General features: G+C 36.1%; 1 protein-coding gene across 1 annotated transcript; it reads left to right on the top strand.

The window, feature by feature from the left end:
• The first annotated feature begins 1,691 nt into the window (after positions 1–1,691).
• Positions 1,692–21,854, top strand: LOC122025217 (signal peptide peptidase-like 2). The gene is made up of 14 exons (XM_042583988.1): positions 1,692–2,102; positions 2,610–2,768; positions 4,258–4,369; positions 4,516–4,635; positions 7,069–7,226; positions 12,061–12,243; positions 16,592–16,626; positions 16,718–16,874; positions 17,539–17,592; positions 17,688–17,780; positions 18,578–18,720; positions 19,452–19,522; positions 21,253–21,336; positions 21,430–21,854. The coding sequence occupies exons 1-14, from the start codon at positions 1,923–1,925 to the stop codon at positions 21,525–21,527; spliced, it is 1,647 nt and encodes a 548-aa protein (XP_042439922.1). The 5' UTR covers positions 1,692–1,922; the 3' UTR covers positions 21,528–21,854.
• Positions 21,855–22,256: the final 402 nt, after the last annotated feature.

The raw sequence follows: 22,256 nt of genomic DNA, 5'->3' as shown, positions 1-22,256 counted from the left end.
AGGTGAATCTCCTTAGCTAGTAGTTCACATACCACTAAATCAACAGAAGGAAGAGGACTATGATTCAAAATTTCCCCATATAATCCTTCAAAATCATCACAAAGAGCCATTAAGAATTGGATTAGACATTGTTCTTCTTTATTAGTGACAAAAGTGGGGAATGCTCACAATTCTGAGGATTTTGTGAGTGTCAACTGGTCCCATAGTTCTGATATGGCTAAATAAAAGTTTTGGACACCCATATCTTACTGTCGAAGTGTGCGGATATCTACTTCCAATTGATATTGTTTGACACAGTTAGACTGTGTGTATAATCTTGCCAAATGATTCCAAACCTCTTTGTCTGTCTCATACTTAGTTAACTGAGTACTAATGGAGTGTGGAATAGAATTATTGATTCATGTAATAGTTTTCACATTATCGACCTCCCAAATTCTAATGACTTTTCATAATCATCAACGTTATTGTCCTAGGTTTAATTCTCACACCTGAAATATATCCCTATAAATTTTTCCCATAAGAAGTTTTTCATAACATATCTTCAATACAAATAATTTTTTTTCCATATATTCAAACACTAATCGATTAAAGTGAATCATCTGTACAACTACTCATAATGACAGGATGAATTGTACTCACAAATAACCGAATAGTAAACAAAACCAAGTTAATACGAAAATAAAATGAACCCAATCAAACTATAAGACTCAGAAAAAAAAGCATAAGGATACACCAAATATTTTTTTCTAATAAATATATATAATCTAATAGAGATTAGAGGTGAGTAAAAGCTTGATTAAATTAAATTAGCCGACTAAATCGATCAAATTTAAAAGTTCGATTCAATTATTTTTAAAATTTATTATTCTTAAAAAGATATCAATTATTTCATGTAATTAGGTTTGATTTCGATTTTAAAACTCCTAATTCAATTAAAATAAATAAACTAATATTATCAACCAAATCGAACCGAAGCTACACCATTGTGGTGTTAGTTTTTGAAAAGCAACACCACTTCGGTTAATTCGATTTTCAATCAAATTAATTGACATTTTATTTGCTTAGTTTGTTGGTTTTAATTGGAAATATTGATTGATTCGGTTGTTTCAAAAAAATTTTGATTTGTTTGGTTTCAGTTTAATATCAATTCGGTCGATTCAGTTTTGATCCGATTGTTCCACTCTAGTTGGATAAATTATTTTATTTAGTTAATTTAAATTTTTTTTGATTTATTCAATTTTAATTTAATCAATTCGATTGATTCAATTTTGAATCGATTGTTCAGTCATAGTTGGAATAAACTATTTTTAATATATTATTATTTTTTGTGATGTTTAGTTCACTGATTTTTATCTTTAATTGTTTTTATCATATTATTTTTTAATGATTTGATAAATATCCATATCTTCTAACTAAAAAAATTCAAATTTTAAAAATATATTTATAGGCTGTAATTGGATATTTGAGTATGATATAAACATTCGATCTTCTAATAGCTATGGAGATGAAGATAAAGTTAAATATCGATATAAATAAAAATGGATATAATAAATGAGATAAGGCCTCGTTTGATTTGTGAGAAAAAATTTTATTCTGTTTTTTTTTTAAAAAATCCGCCTGTAATTTTTATAATACGAGGGTGTATATGAGAAATCCGTACGATTTTTTTGTTCTCGCTCCTTGATTCCAGCGTGAAGTTCGTTGAATTAGGTTTACTTGTTGATTGAATGCTTTCCGTGCGAGAGGAGTTTCTCTGCTATTACTTCTTTGCCTCGGCTCGGTCCCGAGGTTGGTACGCGAACAAATCCAGTTGAATGCTCAAGCCATCTTCCCATCGCTCCTGTCCTGAATCGATTTGAATGCGATCTGCAGACGAATCGAATTAGGGATCTGTCGAATCTGGCTGTTGAGATATACCCTTGATGGCGCGATGCTGTGCTCCTTCTGGCGGTTTATCGTCGATCCGTTTCCCCTTTCTTGTGGCCATCGTCGTCTTCTTCCTCGCTTCCTCTTCGCTTATCTTTGTCAGGGCGGAGGACGAGATCTCTCACGACGACGATGATAGCCCCCGATTCCCCGGCTGTGACAACAAATTCCAACTGGTAAAGCTATTCCGATCTTCCATTCGCATATCACATGGGCCTTCTCTTAAGCTGCAACGTCTGATTCCTAGTTTTTTGATTGATTTTGCTCGATTTTATCCCATTATTTTGAATGGCATTCTACGTGAAACAGCCTTGTATCTGAAATTTACTATTTTTTTACTTACTCTAACTGCTAAAATATTTAGCTTGATTTCTGTGGCGGGTTTTACCTTAGTCTGGTCTGCAACATTTGGCTTCAGTTCCGGGCTATTTTGAATCAGTAAAATATTGCTACTCGACTAGGTTGCTTTTCTATGCATACAGACTTAAATGGTAATGTAGCTCGTTTGGATAAACCGATGGCAAATTGTATATGCCAATAACTTTCGTCTTTATTCAAAATGTTAGAACTGCAATTTTGATTAGAGGTGTATCTTGTGTGTTTTTACCCTCGCACCTTCAACAGTCATTCATCAAAATGAAAAAATCTGAACCTTTTCACTTAAAGGTCTTTCTGTCTGCCAGGTAAAAATCATGAGCTGGTTGAATGGGACTGAAGGCACGACCATCGTGGGACTAAGTGCCAAATTTGGCGCCACAGTTCCACGCTTAGCTTCTGATGCTAAAATAAACTCTGTTGTTCTTGCTGATCCACTCAACTCATGTGCCAATTTGTCCTCCAAGGTTTAGTTCCTCGCTTTATTTTGTGATGATTTTCTGTCTCTGTAGATCATTTGCTGTATTTGTGGTTTTCCAGTGCCATGAATACTATGGCCCTTTTAAGTGTAGATTAATTTTGCTGAATAATTCCAGCTCCATTCTTTTGCTCTCCGTGTTCTCTTTTTCACAACCATTATATTGATGAAAATGAAATAATAACTTGAGATCTATCATTTCAATTTCTTTTAAAGCTGTTTTAGGATGATATAACCATTGGAGTTATCTCATTACTTTGCTTCTAGAAATCCATATATTATTTTGTTTACCAGCTGTACCTTTTATTTTGGTTGCAATGACACTTATATTCTCCTATTTTAGTTGATATGCTAAACTGATCCTTAACTGCAGTGAGAGTGGAGGCTACAAGAAGCAATTTGAAAAATAATCTCACATACCTCAAATGGCATATATTAAAGTGTGTTACATCATGATTTGATGTGGTTTGGTTTAAACTTTAATTCCTTGTTGATCATCTCAGGCGAAACATTTTATCTCGCTTCCAACTGACACACAAAACAACCAATAGATGACGAAACCTCCTCAAAGCTTCCATATTGACTGTGACATTGCTAGAGGCTTCTCTTGTGGCACGTGGCTCAATTGAAGCTTCCCTTGAGCACACTAGCCTTTCGCGATGATGGCAATGTGGCACGAGGTGGCATGAAGTTTCTGCAGGCTGATGCACTGAAAGTTAGGGCTTAGTATCTTGATTCTCTTCTTCCTTCTCCTTCTCAATTCTTTCCTCCTTGTTGTTACCTCTGGCATCGTGTGCTCAAATGAAGTATCCTGATTTTCTTCTTCCGGCTCCTTTTCCGGTTGTCTTCATCTCTTCCTCCACTTTGTCAATACCTCTGGCACTACGTGTCAACATTATTAGCACAACACCAACACATCTTGTTCCTTCTAGGAACTAAAATTGGGCCCGAATCAAGATTTCAAACTTTTATTCCTACTTCATAGTGAAGTGAAACTTCAAAAGAAAACAATTCATTGCATGTTGAAATAAATGTAACTTTAGTCTTTGGTCCAAGGGTTATAAACAATATAGTAGAAAGAGATAAAATGAGTAAGATTGTTGCAAGTTAAAATGTCGTATTTCTTACCTTACCAATTTGGCAATTCTTTCTTCAAACATATCTTTCAAGTTGAGATGTTTTAAGCAGAGTAGTTTTCCTAGAACCTGTTTCTTACGCACAATTCATTCCAACATAGTTCAATTGTTAAAAAAACTATTAAATTAAATGAGTTTTTCCATCCCATAATTTGTACAAGCACACTATCTTGTTTCTTTAACAGAGGTATTTTTTGATTATATAACTAAATGCTCCTTTGACAAATTTCCAACACCCCATGAACTATGGATAGCAGTTCACTTTTTCTAGTTATTGTTGACAGAAGTAGGTTTTTATTCTGGCTTTGCTTACTAGTTCTAATTTACCATTTTGCGCTGCAGATAACTAATTCTGTTTACTTGGCTAAGCGTGGTGATTGTACATTCACTACTAAAGCAAAATTTGCACAATTAGGAGGTGCAGCAGGTTTATTGGTCATTAATGATGACGAAGGCAAGAAATTTAACACCCATGGATCTATGTCTCTTTCCTACAATTAGTTCAATGAGAAATATTTTTACATTCATTTTTATTTAGTTTTAGACAATTTTATTCAGTTTATGGCTCCTTTTCTCATTGCCATTACTGATTATCTACAGAGCTATACAAGATGGTATGCACAGAAAATGATACCTCTCTTAATCTGACGATACCTGTTGTAATGATACCCAAGTCTGCAGGGGTTTACCTGAAAGACTCATTGACTAGTGGACAGACAGGTGAGCCTTTCCTTCTCATTTGTGAATACTGTACAGTCCTTGTTAAACCCATTTTCTTATTTCCCATTTTTATTTTCTTTTTAACTTTTCTATGGCTGAAAAATGTATGAAAGTGGTATACCTAATTGGAGTTTATCCTTTTATTTTTTTTCATCACTCATTATCTAGGTTAGGGAACATGTAATCTTCTAGCTGTTACTGAAGTCAAACTGCTGTATAAGGCTAATTTAGATGCGAATCGATTGAGTTCGGTTAGGAATAGCATATATTCAGGCTTTTTTTCGATCATGTCTACGAGGGTCACCAAAATGTGTAAAAAAGAATTTCATTGAGATTTCGTGAAAGACTGATGGAATCATATCAAAGTAAGAAGAAATCACTGATTTCATTCAAAAGCATCCAATATCTTGTCAACGCAAACAATCCTATGAGAAGAAGAGTGGGTGTGGAGCAGATGGGAAGGCATGGTGGTGTTCGAGTGCCACTAGCCATGGGAGATAGAGTGCTTGCTAGTCACTGGATAGGGGATTAAATTACTGGTAGGATGGCCATCTGAGGCTTGCTTGGTTGTGTGCAATACCGCCAGCAACAAGAGATAGGAATGCCTGGACAAGTTTAGGATGAGGAGGCAGGTAGCTTTAGGAAGAAGAGGGTCATGGGTTGATTTATGTAAGTTATAAAGTTTGTTAGGGATTAATTAATATAAAGTAATGGGTGATTAATATAAATTAGTGGGTGGTGTGTCTAATAATATAGACTATAAAGTTAGTGATGGTGAGTTTGTCTTTTATAATTTTCCCAATATCCATATTGGGGGTTGTTTTCACATTAAAGGGATTTTAATCTACTGTTTACAATATAAAATTTTTATCTACAACTTACAAGCTTTAATTCTAATTTATGTTTAGAAAATTTTCATGTAATAATTATTAAGTTTTTATAATTTATTAGGATAGTTAGTTTCTAAGTAATTAAGAGAGAGTTTATCTTAGAAGAAGAGCTTTTTTTTCTTTATATAAAATGGGCTCCTAAACTCTACCTTCTATGCTACAAATCCTAGCATATCTTGTTCTACTACTGCACAATTACCTTTGCCACAACGGCACAACCTCAAGTTATTCCCTTATCTAGTGAATCTTTGGATGGACACTCTATTGGCCACCAACTACTTGCACATCTTCGATTTTCCCCCACTTTCGTTTGCTTTGGTTGTGATGGCTTCATCGAGCTCTTTCTATTGCAACTCATGCTTTCACATTGTTGCCTTTCCACCATCCACCAAGTGACATACATCTTTTTACTCAAGACTAGAAGATTTCTTCTCCTTTATCAATGGGATGCTTTTAATGTTGGCGGTTGTTGGACTTGTTGTACCACCTTGAAAGTTGCCTCTTATTTAATGAGGTCTTGACAGGACATTGTTGTTATCTCACCTCGGTGGCTAGTGGCACATTCCTTCTATTGCAGACACATCGCCCCCCTTGTGTGCTAATTGTCATTCTACAATACTATTTGCATTCACAGACCCCACCTGCTGCCTTATATAATAATTGAGGAAAAGGGAAGAGGACCTCTTCTTGCCTTCCTCAAACAACTTATCTCCGCTTGCTATTTGCGTGCGTCGACTGAGGACAATGTCATCTTGTGCTTTGACATTATTGATATCACTAGCTCACATCCTTACCCCTTTAACTTGCCACCGAAATCTGCAAGTCCATCCTTCTTGTAGAACTCAGCAGTCTGTCGCTTTCCGAAAGCCTACTTGTGAGCACCAAAACAATTGTACATTGGGCTTCCAATGCAAGTGATGCCCTTCATTATTTTTTTCCTAGAAGACATCTTGACCACCTGCTAATTTCACCAACAGCCAACTACGGATTTGATCTTGCACCAAGTAAGGGGGAGCTAAATTTTTTTGTATCATTAGACATATGTCCTCATATGCTCCATTTACCTGATCTTGAATGGTTGGGAATTTAGGGTGCATAGTTTAGTTTCTATGACAATGTCATACCCCTTTATCGTAAGTACTTCAATGTTACTTTTTTTTTTTTCCTTTTTTTATTTATAATTGGTTATGCTAATTTGATTGTTCTTATTCTTTGGCCTGTATGTCAGTCTATGATTTTTCAAGCTCTCTTAGTTCTGCACAATTGATTATCATCCTTTGTTATGTAAATTACTACTAATTATTTACTCATTGGGTTATGTGACTTTTCTAACAGAGCTTCCTGTTTTAGCCAAAGACAATTTCTTGACCATGTAACTGGGGTTTGGTTCTTGTGTTACTTTTTCTGTCTCAGGGACTGTTGATTAAGATAAATACATATATAGAGATTTTCTTGCTGGTAAAAGACAACATATAGAGATATTAGTTGTTATATGATTTTCTTCTTCAATTTTGATCCTAATGCAGCATATTTCTTCTTGCAGTTGAAGTTCTTTTATATTCACCAAATAGACCAGTGGTGGATCTCTCGGCAGCCTTTTTATTGTTAATGGCTGTTGGTACCATAATTTGTGCTTCACTGTGGTCAGAGTTCATTGTTGGCGAGCACATTGATGACCACTATAATCAATTGACCAGGAAGGTCCTTTATTATTCTCTAATTTATTTATCTGATTATTCATCATTGGTGCATTAAGAACTGTTATGCTAGACTACTTATTGCTATAGTTAGAGATAATAAGCTAATTGGGAACCTCAAAGTAAACAATATGAATATGTTGTTCAAAGAACTACTTGGCTTCTTATAGCTTCACTTCTAAAGAAAAGTGATCTAAAATTGTGCTTGTTCGTATGCATGAAATTTTGAACTATATCTTGTGGTAATGTGGATCTTTTCCCTCTCTCCCTACCCCCAACCCCTAAAAAGCCCCTTTGCTACTTGGACGCCAGGAATTTCTGTCGTGGGAGTTGCAGGGTAGGTATGGAGCATATCTAGTGCTACAAATAAAGTATATCTATTCAAAACAAAACCGGATTAGAAAAATAAGCCACTTTTGTGTTCGAACTATTATTATATATCTTAAAGTGTGTATTTCCAGACAGATTTATAGTCAAGCCTTTGTTGATTGGCATTTGGCATTTTCTCCAATTGACACTTGGTATTTTGCTGCAGTTCCCTTCTCAAGTCTTGTGCTAAAACTATTCAAGAGAAGCTCTTGCTGAAATTACAAACTAACCATGTTACCTTATTTGCTCTGTCCACACCTTTTGTCTTCCTCACCCCGTACATTAGTGTTGATTGACAGTCTTGCTGCTCACCTGCACAACTTGCGAGCTTGGAAGAAGCTGATGCGCCTGTGACCTGCCTATGCATCCAATCATGTTAGGAAAGGTTAAATTGAGCCCTGAGCCAATAGCTGGTGACAGCAAGACGAACTAGAAAGTTCCATGTTCATAGCAGACATTTGCAAGGTCATTTTCTTACGGTGAGCTCATGGACACTATTAGGGAGATCAAAGCTGGAATGTTAATGGAAGAAAGAGGCGGCAATGACATTGTTGATCATGGAAAGCAGGTCTTTAGACACAATACCTAGAGATCAGAGCAGTTGGGGCATGACGAATGATCCTGTTCGAAAGATGGGAAGGGTGGACCGTCGGTGGTGTGGCTGGAATGTTGATTGAATCGTCATAACCCAGAGGGAGAAAAGGGGGGTGAGCTGTTATCTGGGTTGAGTCAACCAGAAGGCCTCGGTCAACGCTACCGGCAAACAGCGACCGGGTTGCCTCAGGGACGATGCTTGAGGCAGGCCCCAAAAATATATAAGGAGCAAGATAAATAGTGGAGTAATGAAATGCGTGAAGAATAATCATGGGAGCATACCCTGACCCAAGGGGCGCCCTCTGGTAGACCGGTGAGTTAGTTGTAATGTTGATCGAGTCATCGTGACTCGAAAGAGTAGATGAATATGAGCTGGATGAGGAGCTGGATCTGAGGAGCCGAGGGCCGGAGCATAACAGTGGCTCGTAAGTCAGACCATAATAGTGGCTCGCAGGCTAGAATGTGACAACGGCCGGGAGTCTGTAATATAAGCGCGAGGGCACACTCTCTTATAATCTGGCCGAACGGCTCGGGAGTCTGGAATATAAGCGCGAGGGCAAGTATACTTATAACCCGGTTGAATGGCTCGGGAATTTGGAATATAAACGCGAGGGTAAGCATGCTTATAACCCGGTTGAACTGCTCGGGAGTTTGGAATATAAGCGTGAGGGCAAACTCACTTATAATCCGGCCAAACGGCTCAGGAGTTTGGAATATAAGCGCGACAACATGCTCGCTTATAACCCTACCGAATGGCTTGGGAGTTTGGAATATAAGCGCGAGGGCAAACTCGCTTAGAACTCGGTTGAATGGCTCGGGAGTCTGATATATACTGCGAGGGCAAGCTCGCTTATAACCCGGTCAAATGGCTCGGGAGTTTAGAATATAAGCGCGAGGGCAAGATTGCTTATAATCCGGTCAAACGACTCGAGAGTCTGGAATATAAGCACTAGGGCAAGCTCGCTTCTAACCCGGATGAACGGTTCGGGAGTCTAAAATATAAGTGTGAGGGCAGGTTCGCTTATAACTCGGTCGAACGGTTCAGGAGTATAGGACATGGCGCAAGAGCACGCTCGCTTATAACCCGACTGAATTGCTCGGGAGTCTGGAATATGGCGCGAGAGCATGCTCACTTATAACTTGGCCGAATGGCTCGGGAGTCTGAAGGTACAGTGTATGACCTGAATGCCTTGGAGATACTGATGGCGATAGCTCGACCACAAACGGGAGAGGTGGAGCCTTGATGTTAGTGGAAACGAAGCTCGTAGCAATATGAGGGAGCAGAGCCCGTAGCACCCTTGATTGAGGAGCTGGGCCCCTAATCCCTGATCAGAGAGCAAGACCCCTAGTCCGTGATCAGAGAGCTAGGCCCCTAGATCCTAATGAGTTGTGCCCCTAGTTTCTGATCAGTGAGCTATAGTAGATCCTGCTGATCCGTTGTAGATATATAATAGAAAAACTAATATGCCGATCGACTGATGATTCAGCTCGATCCCTCGACTCCTGAATACTCATGGAGTGAGGGTGGAATATAATATAATAAGAATCCAACACTTGTGATGCCTAAAGATCTGGAGAATAATGGTCTTGTCAGGATGAAAATCCATAAGCTTTCAGCGCTCCGATCAACCGAGAATGATGTCTAAGAAATTTCATTTTTCATTCTATATTGTGGTGGCAATGTGCTCACCGAAATCCTCCGGGATCATGGCGATGGCAAGGAATTTTTTGACGTCTTTTCTATAGATGACGCCAAATATAAAATCTTGTCCGAAAGTTAAGGGTGGACTGCCGATAGTGTGGTTGGAATGTTGACCGAATTGTCATGACCTAGAGGGAGAAAAGGGGGGGGGGGGGTGAGCTATTATCTGGGTTGACCAAGTCTTTAGAAAACATCAAGTCAACGCTATCTGCATACAACGATCGGGTTGTCTCGGTCCCTGACATTTCGATGCTCGAGGTAGGTCCTAAAAATATGTAAGGAGTAAGATAAATAGTGGAGTAATGAAATGTGTGAAGAATAAGCATGGGGAATGTACCTTGGCCCAGGGGCGCTCTCTGGTAGATCGGTAAGCTGGTCGTAATGCTGTTCGAGTCGTCGTGACCTAGAGGAGTAGATGAATGTGGGTTGGATGAGGAGCTGGATCTGGGGTGCCGAGGGTTGGAACATAATAGTGGCTTATAGCCCAGGTCATAATAGTGGCTCGTTGGCCAAAATGTGACAGCGGCACGTATGCTGGAATATAACAACGGTGTGAAGGCTGGAACAACATCAGAAACGTATAGCAACACATATCTGATATAGGATCGGAAGACAAGGTCCATGTTGGAGGCGGCCGGATCGGCAGCTGGAGGCCATAGGGTGATGGTGATAGCGTCTGGAGCCGCCGACGAGGAGGGAGAGGGGGCATAGTCCCATCGGAGGCGGTGATGGCAGTTAGCGGAGTTCTGCAACCGATGTGTCCGACAGTGAGAGAGAAGGACGGGCAAGAAGCAAAAGGTTGAGATCAGCTATTGGCGTGGAAGCGAAGGTGGCCGTAGAGGTGTCGAGGTCCGGCAGAGAGAAGGGCACCATGCGTTAGAGGCGACGGATGGGTTGGTCGTGGCTGCCTGCGACGCAGATGATCATGCTCCCCGCGACGAACAAGGCGGCAGAGGTGTTGCTTGCGTGAAGGAGGTGAGGTCGGCGAAGGCACGACTGGGGAAGGCAGCGGTGTTACGACGAGGGAGGTGGTACGTGCCCCTAGGGCAACGACATGTCGTGGGAGATAGAAACAGAGAAAAGGGGACCTCCGTGAGAGAGAAGGCAGCCAAGCACGGAGGCGGCCGACATTGGATTTAGTCGGTGTTGGAGACAGGGGAGGTGGCGTGAACGAAGGGAGGCGACCCCCTCCTTCCCGTAGATTCTCCCTTTCCCTTAGAAAAAATCCCCTCCTCCTTAAAGCCCTAAATAGTAAAATGACTTAAATGCCACTCATGCCCACGTGTCTTCATCTCCATATCGTCGTATCAATGAAGAAGGAAGGAAACGATGCCAAAGTTAGTGACGAGGAAGTGGGGAGGTGATGTCTCTGTGTTAGGTGAGATCAATATGGCCAAGTGACTATGACCGTTAAAGGTGATGAAGAAGAGAGTGAGGGAGTTGAGGTGGTCGTCAATGGAGGACATGGTGGAGAATACAGCAGGAGTGGGGGGTTCCTGTGAATGAGGTAGGAGAAAATTATGCTGAAAATGAAACACAAAAGATGTAACATTAAAATTCCAGCCTTGAAAATTTTAATTTACACCACAACTTCAACCGCTCATCTTGCCCTTAGTTTTATTTTTTTATTTTTATGTCACCTTCAATTTGTTTCTACTCCACTAGAAATTTTCAAATTATCACTTTTTTTTTTAATTTCAAATCTTGATCTGCAAAATATTTTTAGAGCCTACCTTTTAGCTTACTCTTAGCAAAATTTTCATTGTCTCTTTTACATTTTCATTTACAAAACTTACATGAGCCATAAATTTGTCTTTTCTAGGAAAAATATTTCATTTTACGCTTTAATTCAGTAATTCACCTACCAAAATTGATAAATTATATTTATCTTCTAACAAGCATCATATGTCTATTTTTATAAAAATTTCTGAATATATTTTGAGTACATCTATATTCTGATTTTGATTAAATTTTACCATGAAAATATTCTTTTGGTGATATATTAATGCTGCATTTATTCAATTAAAAAGTTAGTTATAAATTTATTGGATGTTTTACCAATTAGATTTTTTTGACAGAGATACATGTATCTACTCGCTATCATTTACCTTTTTAGCATCAGATATAAAATCCAGACCATTTATAATTGCTTGCTTATTCTTGAATGTCGCAGGATCAGCACAATGCTGCTGCAGAAAACAGGGAGGACTCTGAGACAGAAATTCTTGAGATAAATGCAAAGGGAGCAATTGTTTTTGTTATAGTTGCATCAGTCTTCCTCTTGCTTCTTTTTTATTTCATGTCTTCTTGGTTTGTTTGGCTGTTGATCGTGCTATTCTGTATCGGTGGTATCGAGGTAATTTTCTATTTCCAATCTTGTTTACTGGCAATTTTTAAGTTCATATGTTGTTTGTAACTTCATGGTATTCTGTGTCCCTCTATATGCTTTGAGATAAAAAGTTTGACCTATTAAGCATAAGATAAACTCTATAGAATTATAGCAATCTCGTCACTTTCTAAGTCAAGTCTGCTTTGTTGTCAATATTTAACTGTTTTTTACTGCCATTTATATAGAAAAAGTTCTGGTCACCACATGGTTTAGCATGGAGAATAACCACATGTTGTAGTTGTTTTGTTAGGAGGCATTTGGTTTAGGGAAATAAGAGTGGGAAATGAGAATAACAATCATTGATTGCCATTATTAATGTTTGGATTACATGAATGGAAATACAAATAAGAGAATGAATCCTTATAATTGGGTAATAACTTATTCCCATGTCCCCCTTTCTCATTACTCTATTTTCAACAATCAAAATATTCACTTATTCCAAAAATACCTTTGACCTAAAACTAAAATTCCCCCCCCTAATATCAAATATCAAAATATATTTATTTAATTTTTCTTTCATATCACTTTTTCTCTCGTTCTCTCTCATCATATTCTCTCTCCTTATTTTATCACACATTTTCTCTCTCCTCAATCTCTTCCATCACACTCTCTTCTCTCTTTTTTTTTCTCATTACACTTTCTCTCTCATCATACTTTCTCTCCCCTCAATCTCTCCCATCATACTCTTTTTTTCTCTCATCACACTTTCTCTCTTCTCAATCTCTCCTATCACACTCTCCCCTTTTTTCTCATCATACTTTCTCTCTCATCAATCTCTCCCATCACACTCGCTTTCTCTTTTTTTCTCATCACCCTTTCTCTCTCATCATACTTTCTCTGTCCTCAATCTTTCCCATCTCACTCTCTCTCCTCATTTTTCTCATTACACTTTCTCTCTCTTCATCCTCTCTCATCATATTTTCTCTCTCATCTTTTCTCATCATGCTCTCTCCCATTACACTCTCTTTCCTCATTTTCTCTCATCACACTTTCCATCTCTTCATTTTTTCCCATCACATTTTCTCTCTCATCATATTTTTCGCTCTCATCTAATTTTTCCTCTTATTTTCCTTTAAGGGTAAAAAAGAAAATTTTGATTTATTCCGATATAAAATATTCAACTAACCAAACATTGCTTTTAAGAGTAATATCCATGCTCATACCCATTCTCATTCCACAATACTATGATTCCCATTCCGATTCCTATTCCTAAGAAAGAACCAAATGCCCCCTTACATCATATTTCCAGTAAATGTATGTTTGGGATGAGCATATACTGCTCGAATAGTGACATTGGACAAGATAACAATTATTTTATGGGCTAACGAGGAGGAATTGAGGAGAATGCAAGAAGAGAATCCGAAGAAGACAAAGAGAACCCTGCCATTTACCAAAAAAGAAAACTTTGTTAATAATAGATGATGAATTATCAAATAGCTAAACTAGTATTTATATAGACTCTAGACCCTAAGATTCAAAAGGAAAGAAATCCTAATTTATAGACCTCAATTTCTATCTTGTAAAGAAAGAAAAGAAGTCCTATCAGACAAGAAAAATTTATTACAGAAAGAAATGATCAAACATGGCACTTATATAGATAAAATTCCTAACACGGAAATACCAAAAATATACTAAAACACCATAAAATGGAAGTTACTAAAAATAGTAAAGAATATGTTTAGAGGCTCTGAAAAGGACCTAAACAATGCTTTTTGGGCCTAAAACTTGGCGGTTACGATTCCTTGTAACAAACGTTGATTTTTAAATTCTGCACGTATGAGCACTAACAAAGCCTGATTTCGAGACTTGAGTCAAAAGTGATGACCTTTGAAGTTTAAGGGATATTGAGTTGGTTCTGCATCAATTGGTTACATCTAACAAAGGTGACAAATGAAATGTAGTTGAAGCTAAAAGAAAAGGTTTGATACTAGTGACCAACTATGAAAGAATTCAAATGTATGAAAGATGAATTATTCAAATGGTTTAACTTAAAATGATTTTAGTGTACCATTCTCCAATTGAAGGAGTTGTGGTTTATTGTAAATGCTGGTTATGAGGAGTTGGAAAATGAAAGCAATCTTTGTATTAAAGAAATATTGGAGAAAAATCATGTGAGGATGTTAAACCCTTCAGTCTGGTCCAACAAAGAGTTACAAAGATTTTAGAAATCATGGGATTAGAAATAGTAGTCATATAACATACTTCAACAAGAATTCAGAGGAAACTAGAAGGTACACAAAAAAAAAATGCTAGAAAGATATTGGGGAACTTGAAGCTTTAGAGAAAAATTCCTATTCATCTTCATGTTGATTTTAGCAATTAAATTGACTATATTTTTCAAAAAATTCTTGCTTGCTTCCAAGTGAAAACTAAATCCATGCTCAACTAGTTGTCTCACACATTAAATTTGAACTAAATCAGGTACCAATAATACATCGATTCCTTGGTTTGTACTACAATGGTATTGGTACCATTAGCTTAAGTCTTCAACTACATCTCCATTTATTATCCCCTTTAGATAGTCATATCTCTGTCTAGAAATGTTTTTTGTTTTCAGTCATATGATTGATACAATGCAGTTATAACATAACATAAAATTCATTTAAATACAGATGAGGATATAGTATGGGATTGAGCTCAATGGTGTAGGAGAATCCATATAGTCGACCTCATTTAGTGTGATAAAGGTTTGATTGTTGTTGTTATTGTTCTAAGTAAATGACTATATTAATACAAAGTAACTTCTAATTGGAAGTGGCATAGTTTCTTTACTCATTGGAAGGGGTGATTGAAAGGGAAGCGGACAATGAAATATAGTTATTCCTTACTCATTGGAAGCAGTGCATAAAGTAGAAGATAATTAAGTATTATGCTCCTTGAAGGATAAGACTCAAGAGGTGGTGTTTTTACTATTGAAGATGCACTCATTGGAAAAGACATTCTAATTGAAGATGCTGACCATTTACTTGGAATCAAGTTCTTGACTGTGCGTATTATGTTTAAATTTGAAAAGTTTAAATTGAAAGTTTTAAATTAAGAAGGTTTAAATTTTATGTTTTTTTTTAAAAATTTTTATTTTGTACTGGTCAAGACAAGGTAGGAAAACTTATATCTCCTTTCTGGTTTCCTTCTAGGAAATACACCTTTAATCTTCTCATGTGTTCTTCCTTTTTCTCTTTTTTGATGTCTGAGGTTTGTAAGTCCTGTCCAAAGCTTTATTTTTCTTGTGCTTGAGTATTATATACCTTGCTTTGTTAGAGTGATGTCTTAGTCTGCATCATTTTCTAGCTGGACATAAATAGTATGTATTGTCTGGCTTGAGGAGTGTTAATGGAATCCAAGTTATTTGGTAATACTTGTTATGGGTTTATTCCTACGTTGATATTATAGTTTAGGGTTATATCTTGAGTACTAGTATACATGTGTTATGTGGGACCGATATAGCAATACATATTTCTTTTCAAATTCTACATATCTAGGACAATGGTCTTACACACTTGCAAACCTATAACCTTAATGAAACATTAATATGACTAGTTCAAAATCATTTGTCGTGAACGCTGCCATTTGTTATTTAGTGGAATAATTAAAAATGTTGCTGTCTGAAAACAATTATTTTGTGTGATTCCGATTGTGGCAGCAGATGATCCTATGAGTCCACTGTAATCTTGATTTCCATCCCACATAGATATTCTAGTCATGAAACTCCTATTGCCTCTTCCAAGGTAGTGCTGCTTTTTCTGAAAAAAAAACCGCATAGTGCCTTTTTCCCACTTCCCAACGTTAATTTATTTGCAAACTATTGTCATGTTATTGCTAAATCTTTGAAGGCATGGCTAAGTTTAGATTTCTTCATCTTTGCTTGGCGTATTTTCAAACTATTGTATAGTGAGTTGTTCTTGGCTTCTGTGTAATTTTGATCAAATCTTAGAGGTTCTGCTGTTTTTGTGTGTTTTGTTTTGTTTTATTTATTATTTTTTAAAAAATATTTTTATGTTCTAGTGTCTTTCTTCAAACAATTTGCTAATGGTGAATTTTCCAATTTCTGTAGTTTTTATTATTAAATCATTTTGGTGTGGCAATTCTCAAAAGTAATATTTATCTAACATTGCAAACTTCTAGTGCTTACTACAGAACAATTTAGTTATGCAAAGATCCACGTAACCAGAAGTTTGTTTTAAACAATCAACTCTAATTATTTTGCCCAAAAGTGAAAAGGCTTTTGTCTTTTGCTTTTCTACCTTTATCCTAGCTCGGTTAGGATCTTTGATTTAATTATTCTTTTTTGGCACTTGCTAACTGCTTTCTCTTGCAGGGCATGCATGTTTGCTTAGGAGGCCTCATATCAAGGTAAAACAGGAAGTTGGTTGCAATGGCTTGCTGTGTCGATTCTGCTATGTTTTAAGATCTCTTGATTTTTTAAATTGGGATTTACAAATAGGTTTTGTAAATGCTATGGGCAGAAGACAGTAAATCTTCCCATAATTGGGGAAGTACAGGTCCTTTCAATTGCAGTTGTGCCATTTTGCGCTGCCTTTGCCATTTTTTGGGCTGTGAAACAGCATGCTTCATATGCCTGGATTGGACAAGATATTCTTGTAAGACAAGTTAACATCTTTTTCTTTCTGTTCACGTGTTTTTTCTTCTATTCTCTTTTGGTAATTTACATTTTCTTCTTAAAAATCTATTTGTGACTGTCTTTGTTAGGGAGAAAGATAACCAAATGAAGCTATATAGTCTTTGACTATTAGGTATTAGGTATATTTTATGCGAATATTTGTCTGATCAACATCTCTTATTTACATGAAAACTCTAGATATCTTCCCAGTTAAAATTGAAAGGCAAAGTGTTAAACCATCATGTATACCTCTGAGTTTCTAAATCAATTGGATCTACCGAATTCCTCTCTTAGTTCATTATAATAAAAAGCAATCAATTAAAGAAACTTCATCTATTTATACAATGACCTGCATGGGGTGCCTACAACAATAACAACAACCAAGCCTTATCCCACTAGGTGGGGTCGGCTCTGCATTGGGGTGCCTACTGTCAAGAAATATTATACCTATTGTTATCTTCTACCTTTCCATCCAAGCTTAAGTTTGAGGGTGGATGACAATCATCTTGTTAGCAATGTGAAGCTTGATATACTAGCCACCTATCTATCCTCAATGTTATCAATTAATTCCTTTTAGGTGTTGTTGGTTTTTTTACCATTTACTAAAGCTGTGTATCTGATATATTCTCTTTAATATATGGTAGGGCATCTGTCTGATGATTACAGTTCTGCAGGTGGTCCGGTTGCCAAACATCAAAGTAATTATTTAGCCAGTGGGCTCTGTAACAAGACCTGTTTTTGCATTGACTCCTACAAAGTTTGATTTATTATCCATTTTAAATTTGTCGTGCAGGTTGCTACAGCACTACTTAGTTGTGCTTTTGTATATGACATATTCTGGGTTTTTATATCGCCCCTTATATTCCATGAAAGCGTCATGATTGCAGTAAGTCCTACTCCGATGTTCCTTTTGTCGTGGATTTTTAAAGACTCGGTTTTGCCTTCGATCTGCAACATTGATGTTGTTCATGTAGTGGTTGTTTTCCTTAAGGTGACAAGATTTATTCTTCTTAGTTATTAGTAGGCGTTGAGTTCATATTGGCTATCATCAACTATGTGTCTTGACTAAGATATTTTCTTTTATGTCATCGTTAACTCTGAAATTTCACTTTGTTCAACCATTACACTTCTATTGTATAATATAAATTCATTATTTTCTGTTATTATATAATAGATTCGATTTAATTTCTAGTATATTGGATTTAATTTAATTTATTAATGGTTAAATTCACTTTTAGTTGGTTAGATTTAACTTTTAATATATTTAGAATTGCACAAAATAAGATTCATATGGAATCATATTAAATGGAGCCAAATCTCCATAATTCTTTTGACTTCTAAGTCATATAAAAAATAATATTGTATATGAATTGTATCGTATCTTATTATACAAATTGTGAATCATATGATTCTGGCAACTATGGTTAAACAATTATGGCTTCCATTGCTTCTTCTGTAGCGTGTGCTTCACAGCACATTGCATGTATATAAAAGTCAACTTTCTTGCAATTGTCTATATACTATTTTTGTTGAAATAACAAAATATATGTTTCTTTTAGCAATGTTGTAATTTGTCTATTATTACATGCTCACGATTTCCCCATTGCAATTATTTAGCTAGAAATTTTGCCTCCTTTTTAAGAACAGTTATTTCAGTTATGACCAAAGTTATTTACTTTATAGGTAGCTCGTGGTGACAATAGTGGTGGTGAAGCAATTCCAATGCTTTTGAGAATCCCACGCTTTTTTGATCCTTGGGGTGGCTATGATATGATCGGTTTTGGGGACATTCTTTTTCCTGGTCTCCTAGTTGCATTTAGTTATAGGTATTGTTTCTCTTGGCACTTGATTCTCTTTGAAAAACTGGATACTGTAGTGTTTGCTATGGGGACATTTTTTTTTGTGGTTTCCTATTGATCGAAAATTTTCATAGTTCCGTAGTTTCGATTCCTATGTACATTTGGGAGAAAAATACACACATCTCAAGCAACTAAGACCGCATGCATGTGCACGTTTGTGTTTATGTTGTTTATACATATGGGAGAGAAACATTTTATTTGCTCTCACTGGCAATCCAAGTATATAAATCTGAGCATGCATGTGTACGGATATAAAAATGAGTCAGACAAGTCAAATTTGTCAGCAAAAGAAAAAACAAAAAGTGGGAGGGAGAAGCAAATCAGCACTGAAAGCCACTCACACTGAACATCTAAAATTTTTCAAAGCACTATTATACTTTCATGCTTCTTGGAGCTTCTTGTATCCTACTAAAATTGTGCATTCTGAAACTTAGCTATTTACAGGAAGTGCTCATATTGATTTTAATCTACAAGGGTTTGATCTTCAGTTAAGAATTCTCAGAAAGTTATTAGATATATTATTTAACCCATTTATGCAGAAACATGCTGATTTTCTCAAAACTTGGCAGTTCATTCTCTTTTATGTATGAGCAGTAATTCTATTTGAGATCACCAAATTACCTTTCTTTCATGTATTTGATGACAGTATTTATAATGTTAATTCTATTAATTGAAAACGTGTGATAATTGTTTTCTAGGTATGATAGATCAAAGAAAAAGGGCATCTGGAATGGTTATTTTCTTTGGATGATAATCGGATATGCTTTTGGTATGTACATCTTCTGAAGTTTATTTTTGTATATGGAAACCTTTCTCCTAAAAAAGGAATTTTGCTAGGAGGTTCTGACTGTTAGTAAATTATTTGGTTTTCAAGTTTTCAACTCAAAATCTTCTCATATCATATAACTCATTCCATAGTTGTCTACCTTTATTAACTCATTTCCATGTATAGTATGTTGATTTTTACGAAGTAGATGGTTGAATGCCCAAGGTGGAATAGACACTTTTCTCTCTGTTGCTTTGCCTTGATTACTATTTTTTTTGGCAATATTGACTCATACGAGCCTAGAGCTTCAATAATCTTTGCAACAATATATCAATTAGTTCTAACATGCATGAAGAAAGAATGAGAGGAATACACTCTGGGGAAAAGATTCTTCCAATGGCTTTTCCTTCAGTTTCTTTGAAAGAAATGTAGGGAGAAAAAAAGGCTGGCAAAAAGTTTCCCCAGCTTTATTCACACATACTTTTATCCAACTTGGAGAAAAGCGATATTGTTCATGATTTTCACTTGGAAAATAAGGTCAAAGTAACACTCCAATTTTTTTTAGTAAATCTATTTTATCAGTCATTTTTTATATTCTATTTCAGAAACTTAAACCTTCTATCCCTCTTTATTTTCTTTCAAGGAATAACAAACTAAGAAAATCTTTTTCTATTCATTTTCTCCAAATTTTTTCCTAGCTTGTTTAATTTTCCTAGGTATTTCCCTTTCCTGTAGAAACTAAGCTTAAGATACTTCCTCTTGTGAACTTTCTTATAACTCGTACTGTGGTACCTAATTATCCTCTTACAAGACTACTTTCTTCATTTTCTATTAAAAACAGTGCAGATATAATTCGAAGAGTTGTTTTAAATTAGAAAATTCAAATTTTAACTTCTGCACATGAAACCGATTACTGCATAATTTGTAAAGACAACTGAGTTAGAAACTCACGAATCTGTTGAAGTGTGAACAAGTTGTTGTGTCCTTGAGTGTGAATTTCACTCAAAGGCACCCCACTTAATGTCAATATAAAAAAGGTAACCAAGAACTAGTAATGACTAGAAATAACTTAAAGTAAACAAGAGATATTCGACAAAAAGTATAGATTCATTCCTTTTGTTATGAAAATGTCAAAATGAGCAGAACAAGAAGGAAAGCATGTAATGCAAAATCTAATTTTTAACATGTCGAGGATCACTGAGCAACTCTGCACACCGGTTGAAACTAAATCTTTAAAATCAATCCTTGTTTGCAAAACTAGCAGCCAAGGAAAAGAGGGAGAACATAACTTAGTTTCAACTTTCAATAAATTGGTTCAATGAAAAAGTTGATCTAACAGAAAATCCATTTTGAAAAAATTAATCAAAAGTTATAACTTTTTTTAAAATTATTTTTAAATAAACATTTATCTTGCAAAAAAGTTCCTTGTACCTGTGAGGTACTGGCTTGACTATTTGCATCCACACAGCATCATACATATGCTTGGAACTGCCTTGCCTCCTGTTTCATTCTTGAGCCGTGTAGTAGCCCACATTCTTTGCCCCTATGTATATATTTCCATGTATTATATGCAAATGTGTATGGCCTTTCCCTCTGGGACTAAACAAAAAGAATAAGAAACTTAAGCAAATATTGAATTTAGTTGAAACATCCTCTCCCAAATTCAACTGTTTGCACACCAATCTTTGCCTTCACTAAATGCTGAATTTATTCTCATGACCTTTCTTTCACAGGTCTCTTCCTCACATATCTAGCTTTGTACCTGATGGATGGGTATGGCCAACCAGCCTTGTTATATTTGGTTCCTTGTACTTTAGGTAAATATTCATTGTACTATTATGTTACAAAATTAGTGTATTTTCTCTTAATTCAATTGTTAGCTAACTTATGGTGACTGTGCCCTCGTTTAGGACTCGCAATTATATTTGGTTGGTCGAGAGGAGAATTGAATGACTTATGGAACTACAGCAAACCACAAGCAAACAACAATTCCATCGAAGCTTGTTGATCAAAGCTTGCAACGGTAATTTGACTAATTCCTCTCAGAAGTCATGGTTAAATTTCTTGACCCAGATTCAAGGAACAAAATGTAGTTAAGGTTACTTTGGTGGATGCAAAGATTGGTTTTAAGCGACATTGATCCTCTAATAGAACATGACAGGTTTAGGCGAGAGTCAGATTCAAAGTAATTATAATACACATGGAGTCTCACGTAATAACTTGTATTGAATCAACCACCCTTTGCGAATCAACTTTTGTTGTTCAGTATTACTTGTATTGATCAATATGGATCTTGTTCGTTTGGATTCGTTTTATTCCATATGCTTGTTTATTATATGTGGATGTTTTGTGTAAGATTATAGTTAAGCTGGCATATTCTTGCACAATAGCGAATTGGTTCCAAAGAGTGCTAGGTTTAACCTAAACTATGAGTTTTAAGAAAAAAAAAAATCAAGTTGTAACAAATATAGGCACTGAAGAGCCGTACCCTACTGAAACTTAATACCTCTTATCAGTCTATAATTTTAATGACTTCAATTTTGGTGCTATTTTTTGTTTTTTTTCTGGAAAATTTCAAAAATTCTGGGCCTTCTTTGGCAGCATCCGAAGTGGAATGGTGATCTACTTGCCTCAATACTTGAGTTAAGTTAATTTTTGTCCTTAACAATTCCTCTGTTGGTGCTCAATACTCATTATCTTTTGCTTTAATTGCTTCGTTCCAATATTGATCATTTTT

This window comes from Zingiber officinale, chromosome 9B (assembly GCF_018446385.1).
Source record: "Zingiber officinale cultivar Zhangliang chromosome 9B, Zo_v1.1, whole genome shotgun sequence".
NCBI lineage: Eukaryota > Viridiplantae > Streptophyta > Magnoliopsida > Zingiberales > Zingiberaceae > Zingiber > Zingiber officinale.
This window is presented reverse-complemented; position numbering and strand designations above follow the sequence as displayed.